The 11,147-nt window shown below is 49.5% G+C and overlaps 1 protein-coding gene across 1 annotated transcript in view; it reads right to left on the minus strand.

The window, feature by feature from the left end:
* IGDCC4 (immunoglobulin superfamily DCC subclass member 4) overlaps positions 1 to 11,147 on the minus strand; it is a 43,995-nt gene that overhangs the window by 30,019 nt on the left and 2,829 nt on the right. The window contains exons 2-3 of the mRNA XM_003784432.2: positions 1,950 to 2,300; positions 1,158 to 1,299 (exon numbers count right to left, since the gene is read on the minus strand). Coding sequence (XP_003784480.1) covers positions 1,158 to 1,299; positions 1,950 to 2,300 — 493 coding nt within the window. The remainder of the gene's footprint in view (positions 1 to 1,157; positions 1,300 to 1,949; positions 2,301 to 11,147) is intronic.

Here is an 11,147-nt window from a genome sequence, read left to right on the forward strand (position 1 = left end):
AAAAAAAAAAAAAGAGAAGTTCTCTCCAGGGGAAGGATATCTGGAAACCAGTGCTTCAGAGCCTAAGGAACCCCACTTTCACCCAGAAGAAAAGGAGAAAGATCTGGTAATGACAGCTACAGAAATGTAGGGAGAGGACTGCAGGATGGCTGGGAAAGGGCCTTGGAGTCACATTTCTTAAGATTCATAAGAATCTGCAGGGTAACTCAGAGCCTGTAGCTCAGCGGCTAGGGTGCCGGCCACCTGGGGCTGGCAGGTTCAAACCCAGCCCAGGCCTGCTAAACAACAGTAACTACAACAACAACAACAAAAAAAATAGCTGGGCATTGTGGCAGGCACCCGTAGTCCCAGCTACTTGGAAGGCTGAGGCAAGAGAGTCGCTTAAGCCCAAGAGTTTGAGGTTCTGTGATGCCATGGCACTCAACCAAGAGCAACATAGTGAGACTCTGTGTCAAAAAAAAAAAAAAAAAGAATCTGCAGGGTGATGATTGAGTCATGGGACCAACTTTGAGACCACAGATGCAAATGAACCTCATGGTTTCTGGTCCCAGTGTGTACACATCTGGACCTACCCACGAAGCCACAATAACAATCAAGTCCTGGGTCTAGCTTCTCTTCCACCCTGGAAACTCCTCCCTGGGAGCGCTCCACCTATCCACTGCCTTCACGGGGAGAGAGAAGGGCGGAGAAGGGAAGACCTCCACAGCTCACTTATCAGATGCCTGTGTCCCACAGGACAGAACTGAGAGGAAGAGAAGTTATGCATCTAGGTGGAAAGTCTAGAAGGACCTTAAATAGAAAAAATGCTTGCAGCAGCCTCAGGGTCCTGCACAAACAGCCAGCCTTCTGCCATGGTGGCTTCGGATAAACCACAGCTCCTCTCTGGCTCTTGGTCATCTCAGTAAAGCCAGTGGTTAGATGAGATGTGCTCTGGAAAGTTCTGTAACTACTCCATACCCAGGCCACCTCACTGTGGCTTTCCTCCCACAGACCAAAAACTTCTTGTACAACTTCTTTTTGGGACCCAAAAATGAGCTGGGAGTCAGGTAATGGGTGACTGTCAAGTCCGTGTAGGCAAAGGGAACCACCTTTACTCTAAGAATCCCAGAGTCCCTATTGGCCTCCCTACAGGGACCCACACCCCGCAGGGCACTTACCGAGGCTCCTCAGACAAGGTCACCTGGTCCTTCTCCCAAGTAATGGTAGGGGCTGGCAGCCCTTCAATTTGGCACTCAAAGCGTGCTGTCCCATTCTCCTCCACCGTCTGTGCCTCCGGGTGCAGAGAGAAGTCTGCGAGGGCTAGGGATAGGACAGTGAGACATCGCCAGGCACAAGAGAGAGGCCACAGCAAACACAGGCAGCAACACACACACACACAAAGAGAAAGCAAGTTCAGACAAAAGAAGACACAGTCGGAGAGAGACCGCCAAGGGATAAGAAGTGGTGATTACTGGTCAGATGCTGCCAGCAGAATGAACTCCAATGTCCCCCTATTCAACATCACCACGATGGTCAATTACAGTAAGATGCATGCTTCTTTTTGCCAGAAAATTATTTCCTGGTGATCTGTGCCTTCTGGGGGCTCCCAGAAGGATGGAATGGGCAGTGGGGCTTGGCTCTACACTCCAGCTCTGAGGAGGCACCTCTGTGCCCTGACACTATTACCAGCCTCTCTGACGGGCTTCCTGGAGGACAGCACAACTCCAGACTCCAGAACTCAAAAGGAAAGAAAAGGAGGAGGAATGGGGGAGTGCAGAAGTGGGGAGAAACGGGGTACTGAAAAGTGAGGGTGGGCAGTACCGGCAAGGGATCTACTGAGTAGAATGGGAGGTAGGGAGAATGGCAGTGAGCTCAAGACTGGCATCTGTGCAAGTAGCTAACTGCAGATCCAACCGCCCAGACCCCAAGTTTCCCAGGCCTCAGCCTCAGCCCCACATGCAAGTACTTACTGGCGAGCTTGACCACAGCAATCTGGCTGGCCACCACTCCGAGGGGGCCATGGGCCAGGCAGGAATAGCTGCCTTCGATGACCCCCATGGCCTCAGGGACTGCCTCCTTGCTGTCATCAGGTGCCCGTGGCTGAGACAACCACAGGGAGCCATTGGGTAGCAGGTGTAGGTTGTCATGCTCCAGCAGGCTGTCCCCATCCTTGCTCCACGTCACCCTGGTGGGGGGTCCAGGGGCAGCAGCCCCCAGGCTACAGTCCAGCACCACAGTCTGCTCCGAGGCCAGGATCACTTGCAGTGGCCCCACTCCACAGCTCAGCTCTACAGTTGTCTCCTGGGGTGACAGCAGCTCCCCTGTGTAGATGAGGGGCGCGAGGGCCATCAGGGTGTGTCCTCCCACCTTCACAGCCTCTGCTCCAGAGTCACCTGCCCATGCTGGGGCAAATCATAGAACAAGACCTGCGTCTGGATCCCAGCTGTCCTTTTATTGACTGTGACTTTGGGCAAACAGCTGCTCTTCCCTGTGCCTGACTTCCCTGGGCTTAATCTCCTCATAGCAGCTTTATTCTCAATAGCCAAGTAGAAACAACCCAAATGTCCATCACCTGATATGCACAAATATACTGCTCAGCCATCACAAGGAATGAGGTGCCAATGCGTGCTACAACATGAAAACTTCATGCTAAGTGGAAAAGCCAGTTACAAAATGCCACAGATTGCATAATCTCCTTTCTATGCGATGCCCAGAAGAGGCAAATCCATAGAGACAGATAGTAGATTAATAGTAACCAGGGACCAGGGGGCAGGAGGAGGAAGAACAGGGAATGACTGCTAATAAGTAAGGGTTTCTTTGGGGGGTGATGAAAATGTTCCAGAATTAGACAGTGGCCATGGTTGCATAACTGTGAATATACTAGAGATAACTGAGCTGTCATTTCTAGTATATTTGCTGAGTTGTACCCTGCGAATGGTGAATTTTACAGTGTGTGAATTTTTTTTTTGGGGGGGCTGGGTTTGAACCCGCCACCTCCAGCATATGGGGCTGGCGCCCTACCCTTTTGAGCCACAGGCGTCTCCCACAGTGTGTGAATTGTATCTCAATTTAAAAAAGCTCAGTAATTCCTTCCTCGTATGGGTGTTGTGAGCATTATTATTATTATTTTTTAAGAAACAGAGTCTCACTTTATCACCTTTGGTAGAGTGCCATAGCATCACAGCTCACAGCAACCTCCAACTCCTGGGCTTAGGCGATTCTCTTGCCTCAGCTTCCCGAGTAGCTGGGACTACAGGCACCCACCACAACGCCCGGCTATTTTTTGTTGCAGTTTGGCCGGGGTCGGGTTTGAACCCGCCACCCTCAATATATGGGGTCAGTGCCCTACCCATGAGCCACAGGTGCCACCCTGTTGTGATCATTAAATGAGATGATGTGGGAGAAGAGTATGCACAGTGCCTGGCTCAGAATGGGGGTTCAGGGACTTCATTCCCTCCCCAGGGACCTAACAGATCATTTTGGCCATTATTACCCAATCAAAAACACACCACAGGTTAGAAAAATACTATAGCTGGGAAACTATTAAAATGCATTGCAAGGGTGAGAGTGTGTGTGTATGTATGAGAATACTATGTATTTTGAATAAACAATAAGTCCCAGCTGATTTGTGGAGCCACCTGGATGAAAGGAAGTCAGACTTCCCCTCCTTCTCCACAATGAACAAAGTGGGCAGATCCTGCTGGGGAGAGCTAAGTGCTGTATGCCTACCCAGGACTCACGCTGGATCCAGAGCAAGTGGGAGAGGAGTTTCCCACAGCTCAGTCCAGGTGCTGTGGTCAGGGCCCTGATGACTAGGGAAGCTTGGCAATCCTTCCTGCAGCGAACTTCTCCAAGGCCATGCAGGAGGCCAGATCTAGGACCCAGCTCTCCTGACCCAATCCAGGGGTCTTTTTTTCTTCTGAGTCCCCAGAAGAACCTACAGACCCCTTGCCATGAAGGGAAGAGGAGGGGAACAGTGGAAGAAGGGAAGGCCATCCAGGGTCAAGGCAAAAAGACACAAAGTGTTTATTATTTTAATCAACATTTCAGCAGGGGTCAGTCACCATTATTCATAGAGAAATAAATGCTTCTCCCTGTTATGTCTCCCAGAAGGTTGACCTCCTACTTCCCTGTCCCATAAAGGTTCAATGGCCCAAGGTCCCTTCTTAGACGCTGGCTTGACTTCTTTGTTCAAGGAGTAAACAAGGGACAAAGGTGAGGACAATGGCCCATAACTATTACAAGGCAGGTCTGGGCTGACAGACACATAGAGGCATCCGCAAAACACAATGGCTAGGGAATCAGGAGACCCTCATTCTAGGGCCAGTTCCACTGCAGCTTTGGCCCAGTCCCTTCCCCTTCTGGGCCTCAGTTTACTCAAATATAGCAGGTAACTTTTTTTTTTTTTTGCAGTTTTTGGCCGGGGCTGGGTTTGAACCCACCACCTCAGGTATATAGGGTCGGTACCGTACTCCTTTGAGCCACAGGCGCCACCCGCAAGTAACTTCTGAGATTCTACAATTCTATGATTATTTGCTAAGATGGATACACCCATTCCTGACCAAACATATGAATATCTAGACACACACACATTACTAGTAGACACAACTCTGCCCACCTGAGCACACGTGCCTCAGTCTCTGCCACGCTCTGCAACACCTGGATACATACATGCTGTCACTTACAACGCTGGTATGTTCCCAGGCTCCCTTCCTACCACCTCCAAAGAGGAGGAACAAGATTGAAGGGAGAAGAGCAGTCACGACTGGGTGAGATAAGGAGGCTAGGGCAGAAGCTAGTGTGACAAATAGATGGACAGAGAGGCCACTGCCCTTCTTGGTCCAGCAGATAAGCTCCACTGCACACCTCCAGCATACAACTGGCCTCAGCAGGTCCTAGCCAGCAGAGCAGAGAGAGGCAGCCACTGCCCTCACCAAGTACCCATTCTTTTCTTTTTTTTTTCAGAGACAGTCTCACTTTGTCACCCTCAGTAGAATGCTGTGACGTCACAGCTCACAGCAACCTCCAGCACTTGGGCTTAGGTGATTCTCTTGCCTCAGCCTCGTGAGTAGCTGGGACTACAGGCGCCTGCCACAATGCCTGGCTATTTTTTGGTTGCTGTTTGGCTGGGGCCGGGTTTGAACCCACCACCCTCGGTATTTGGGGCTGGCACCCTGCTCACTGAGTCACAGGCGCCACCCCAAGTTTCCATTCTAATGGAAACCAATTGGGGAAACCAAACTGGCATTCACACTCCTGCAGGTGTATGCTGTGATGGAAAAGAGCACTTGACCTTGGGGCAGAAGATCAAGGTTTCAGTCCTGCTGCTTCACCTACTAGCTGTGTGACAAGCCACTTAACCTCTCTGGGACTCAGAGAGGTTTGCAGATGTGCAAAATGAAGGTGATACTACCAAGTCTATGAGGATTAAACAAGATGACGTATGTCAGGGCTCCAGCCCACAGCCTAGTGGACATCACTCAAGGAATGGGGGTTCATTCTTTAAAGATGCTTCGTAAAGTATAAAGGCTGTAAAAATGCTATTTGCTATTCTTATCATCCACCCTTCTATCACTAAGGCCCTAGACTCCCTGATTCAAACACAGGGTGAAGGGAAGGCAAGCCCAGGCTCTCAGCCCCAGCGACTTCTAAATGCCCATTCCAGCCACTAAGCAATGGGTTTGGGTTTCATGGGAGAAAAGCCCCACAGGACACCAATCCCTGAGCCTCCCTGCCCCCTAAGCATGTCCCGGGCTTGGAAAATCCCCTGCTGCGCTGAACAAACAATGTGAACAGTTGGGGCCCGAGCAGCTGCTGGGCATGTCAGCAGCCTGGGCTCAGGCCGGCAGGACCGCAGCCAGGGGGCCAGCGGCTGGCTGGGGAGCCCAGAGGAGGTTCCAATTCCCTTCCTGAATATTCATGGATCAGCAGATGTCTGGCTCCCCACCTCGGAGGAGCCCAGCAAGGCAGGAACTGGGAAACCTACAGGGACGCAGATGCAGACAGAATAAGGAGACCCCTCTGAGAGCAACAGTGCGGTGCTAGGAGCTCAAGACAACTCATTTGTCTGTGAAGTCTGAGAATCCTCATTCTACAGATGAGGAAACTGAGCCCTGTGGAGGGGTCTCATCTCTTTGGGAGACAGTCTGGAAAAGCTGCCCTTCTTTGGCTTTGGGGAGATGGACCCAGCACTAAGGAGATAATTGAGCCTGAATAAGAGGATTCTCCAGACAGGTCACTATCCCTTTCAATAAACCTGACCTAAACTTAAAAAAAGAAAAAAAGGATTCTCTCTGCCTCAATGCCAGACCTGACCTCTGTGCTGAGGACACGCATCCTTAGGGACTCTGCTCAGATGCCAATCTCTCTGTGAGGCTGCCCTGCCTTCTCCAGTTGAAAATTTTGCTAAATCTCACATCAAAAGTCACTTGGAGGTACCTTACTCATCCTTCCTCTTGCCTAAACACAGAAGGGGATATGGTGGGACAGAGCTTTGGCCTTGGAGTCAGAGCCCTCAATGTAGGACCAGTCACTTGTCTTACAAGCTTGGGTCAGCTACTTTCCTCCTTTCAGCTTTTGTTTCCCTAATTTTTTTTGAAAAGAAAGTAAAGAGAAAGAAAGAGAGAGAGGGATTCCCCAATCTTAAAATGGGGAGTCCCCAAATTTCTCACTTCCACCAAAATTCTTCCAATAGCACAGAACATACTTAAGAGGCTGACTGACCACCTAAAATGTTTTGATTTTTAAACCTTTAGTACATTTTGTATTCTGCTCTGTAACACAGTAATGCTTATTTCAATGAGTGTGGTTCCTCCACCAATGCTCTGGGGAGTGGACCTTGTTTGTCCAGTGGCTTTGTGGCTACCCCTTTCCTGCCACCCCCAGCCTATGGCCATGGCTGACCCTTAGACCCCCTCCCACAAGCACTGTTAGCCATCTCTCTCAGGACTAGGGTGGACATATTGCAGGTGCCCAGTGACACTTGTGCCTGGCAGCTTTCTGGCTGGAGGGAGCTGCCCTCTCCCACAAGCCCTCCTCCTCGGTCTCAGTAAGACCTTGCCAGAGACACCAAACTTCTGCATTTGGGAACCCTGGGGCCATCTCTCAATCTCCTTCCTCTGACAGATTATTTTACCCACTTACAGGATAAATTAGATTTTATGAGGCCAATTAGAACCCAGACAGAAAGGAGATTCAGTTGCTGAGCCCCAGGGCCAGCTCATTGCTGTGGGATTAGCAGGGCCTCCAGAAGCCAGTTCCATTCTTCAGCGAACTCTCAGGAAAGAGGCAAGTAGCTGGGGGCGGGGAATGAGGCCAAAATGTCTCCTTCATTAAGCCAAGAATCTGCCACAAACATCAATGCCTCCTCAATTCTGAATTTCAGGGCCCAACAGATTTACTATTTGTTTTCAGTCTAGAGGCAATTCTCCATGACACCATCACCATTCTCCTTTCCCAGGGGACACAAGTTAGTGTATCCCAGAAACTTCCTTTTCTGCACCCCATCTTAGCCACCATTACTACACACTAAACCCCTCCCACCAACAGCTGGAAGGAGAATTTAGATGGTTGCCTAGGATGCAAGGAAGGCCTCAGCCCTCTCTTAATCTGCGATCCTGCCGGGAGAGGCTCAGCCTCAGTGGCTGACAGCAAAGCCACACTCAGCTTGCCCTGCCTGCCTCCTCTTCCCCTGAAACATACCCCCACCATTCATACCACACCACTTCTAGTTCTCTGAAAACACACAGTTGTCGTTCCAAGTGCTGGTGCCTCTCCCTAGAATAGCTGTGCCACCCCCATCTGATTTAGACACCTCTCGGGTTTCTGCTCTCTAGGACCCCGGGCACCTCAGTCATAGCAGTTATCTCTCAGGATTTCTGACTTGCCTTTCTTTCTAATTGGGGTTATATCCTCAGGACCTGGAAGTCATGTAGTCCATACTCAATAAATATTCCTTGGATGGCTAAGTGACCATGTAGAGCCACCCTCAAAAAGGTAAGATACGGTGTCTCTTAAGCTTTTCCAAGCTTCATTCCCCTTATCTATAAAAATTACAGTAACTCCCTTGGGTGGTACCTGTGGCTCAAGGAGTAGGGCACTGGACCCACATATCAGAGTTGGTGAGTTCAAACCCAGCCCTGCCTGCCCCCCTAAAAAATTAAGTAACTCCCTTCAGGGCTGGGAAAGATAGGTGTGAATAATACATGTGGAAACTCCCTAGCACGCTGTATGGCACCTAGCACACACCTAGGTGCTTAAAAAGGACAGAAACAGGGTGGCGCCTGTGGTTCAGTGGGTAGGGTGCTGGTCCCATATACCAAGGGTGGCAGGTTTAAACCCAGCCCACACCAAACTGCAACAACAAAAAAAATAGCCAGGCATTGTGGCGGGCGCCTGTAGTCCAGACTACTAGGGAGGCTGAGGCAAGAGAATTGCCTAAGCACAGGAGTTGGAGGTTGCTGTGAGCTGTGATGCTATGGCACTCTACCAAGGGCGATAAAGTGAGACTCTGTCTCTAAAAAAAATAAAAAATAAAAATAAATGTTTAGGCGGTGCCCGTGGCTCAGTGTGTAGGGTGCCGGCTCCATATACTGAGGGTGGCAGGTTCAAACCCAGCCCTGGCCAAACTGCAACCAAAAAATAGCTGGGCATTGTGGTGGGCGCCTGTAGTCCCAGCTACTCCAGAGGCTGAGGCAAGAGAATTGCCTAAGCCCAGGAGTTGGAGGTTGCTGTGAGCTGTGACGTCACAGCACTCTATCAAGGGCAATAAAGTGAGACTCTGTCTCTACAAAAAAAAAAGCACAGAAACAGAATGGCAAACCCACACTGAAAGCAACTATAACTTAGGCTGGGTAAGGTGGCTCACACCTATAATCCCAGCACTCTGAGAGGCTTGGGTGGGAGGTTTGCTTGAGCTCAGGAATTTGAGACCAGCCTGAGCAAGAGTAAGACCCTGTTTCTACTAAAAATAGAAAAACTAGCTGTGTGTAGTGGTGGGTAACTGTAGTTGCAGCTACTTGGGAGGCTGAAGCAAGAGGATCTCTTAAGCTCAGGAGTTTGAGATTGCTGTGAGCTGTGATACCATGGCACTCTACCCAGGCCAACATTACCAAGGCTGGGAAGCTCATTCTCTCCCCTGTTCTGCTGCTGTATGGCTCATACAGCTACCTGTGTCTGCCTGTACACTCTACTCACTCATCAGAGCTCTGTCCTCCAAACTGTGTAACAGAGTAATGGGCCTCTTACTGGACCATCCAGGAGTCTTGGGTTTGCATCTGAGAGAAAGCATACTGATCCTCCATTTTTCTGATCCAATGACCCCACAGCCCCTCAAATCCAGAGGATGCCTCAGCCTCAGCAGTTGAGGCAGTAGTAGGTGGCAGCCTGGCTGGCCCAGAGATAGGATTCAAGTCAGAGCCCTAGAGCATCCTCTCTGATTTTCCTGCCTGGCCTAGCCTGCTCCCATCATCACCCTCTGACCAGGCTGGGGTCCTCTCCTTCAGAGCCACACTTACTTCTCCCCTCCCCCCCATCTGAGTACCCTCCACCCCCCACCCCCCTCAGCAATGACATCTGCTCTGCATCTGGAGCTCTGTCTCTGGCTGCTGAACCTCAGAGACACTGGAGGGAATAGATGGAGGCAGATAGTAGGTAGGGGGAGGATGGTGGATCCCAGAGCCCGAATAGACCTACTGGGGAGGGGAAGCCCCCAAATTGATAACTACTCATGAGCTGGGATTTTCCACCCACCACTCTTTAAAACAGTGGTGAAAGATTACAGAGTGGGTGAACTTGGGTATGTATGTACCAGATCCCTGGAAAGGGTGGCTGCTCCAGCCTTGCAGTACCGTGTCCAAAAGCTGGGAGACTGGCTCTCGCCCCATTTCAGTCCCTAATCATGTAACTTTAGGAGTCACTCAGTTTCCTCATCTGTAAAGTAGATTCATGCTCAAATTATTTTTAAATTCCTTTCAGTGCTGACATTCAGCAATGCTCTAATTGTGAGAGTGCTTGCTTAACTTGAAAGAAATACTGTAAGGAGAAAAGAAAAGAAATACTAATTTACATACATATGTGATTAGTTATGAAAGTACATACAAGATCAGTGAAATAACTTCTAGGCCAGGCACTGTGGTTCATTCCTGTAATCCCAGCACTTTGGGGCAAAAGGATCACTTGAACCCAAGAGTCTGAGGTTGCAGTGAGCTATGATAGCACCACTGCACTCCAGTCAGGGTGACAGAGCAAGACCCTATCTCTTAAATGAATGGATAAATAAATAAATAACTTCTGGATAAGATTCTCTATTAAGAGATATTCCCAATGTATGACCTAGTTCCTAACCTTGAAGATGGGGTCAGAGAGAGCTGCCCCAAATGACTGAGATTGGCTTCTGACCCTCTGGACTAAGAAAGGGATGGGGGGAGATAAAGGGGATTCCCAGGGGAGGAGAAATCTCTCATATTCTCAGAACTATTCTATTATTGACATCTAGGTTCCCCACCCTCCAAATTCTGACTTGGGTGGAAGGGACAGTCCCACTTTCTTGCATGAGGTGAATACAGAGCTCAGCTTTCCACCTCTGCCCTCAGACAGGGGTCCTTTTACTACAAAACCACTCCTCAATCCCTGACTCAAGAGCAGTGATGGGAGGGAGGTGGGCAGGCATTGACATCTCCCTAACCCCCAAACGAGGCCTTTATTCTGCCCTATATTGAGGTTACTAAGAAGTCTATTATTTTTCATTTTTTTACTTTCCTTTCCTTCACCCTGTACAAACTCAATCCTCAAGTCCTACCAATTCTACAGAGGGTGCCAAAAATATGTATACAAATTTTAAGGAAGGAAAAAACTGTATTAAAATTGAAATAATATACACCAATGACATTTGTTATCTGTATATTGTATCTCTTATACTTGCAGAAGTCACCAGGTGAGGTGGCTCACTCCTGTAATCCTAGCACTCTGGGAGGCCAAGGTAGGTGGACTGCCTGAGTTTACAGGTTCGAGACCAGTCTGAGTCAGAGTGAGACATAGCCTCTTAAAAAAAAGAAAGAAAGAAAGCAGGAGGCTGAGGCAAGAGAACTGCTTGAGCCCAGGAGTTCGAAGTTGCTGTGAGCTATGACGCCACAACATTCTACTGAGAGTGATAAAGTGAGACTCAGTCT

This window comes from Otolemur garnettii, unplaced genomic scaffold (assembly GCF_000181295.1).
Source record: "Otolemur garnettii isolate 467f Iridium unplaced genomic scaffold, OtoGar3 scaffold00011, whole genome shotgun sequence".
NCBI classification, from domain to species: Eukaryota; Metazoa; Chordata; class Mammalia; order Primates; family Galagidae; genus Otolemur; species Otolemur garnettii.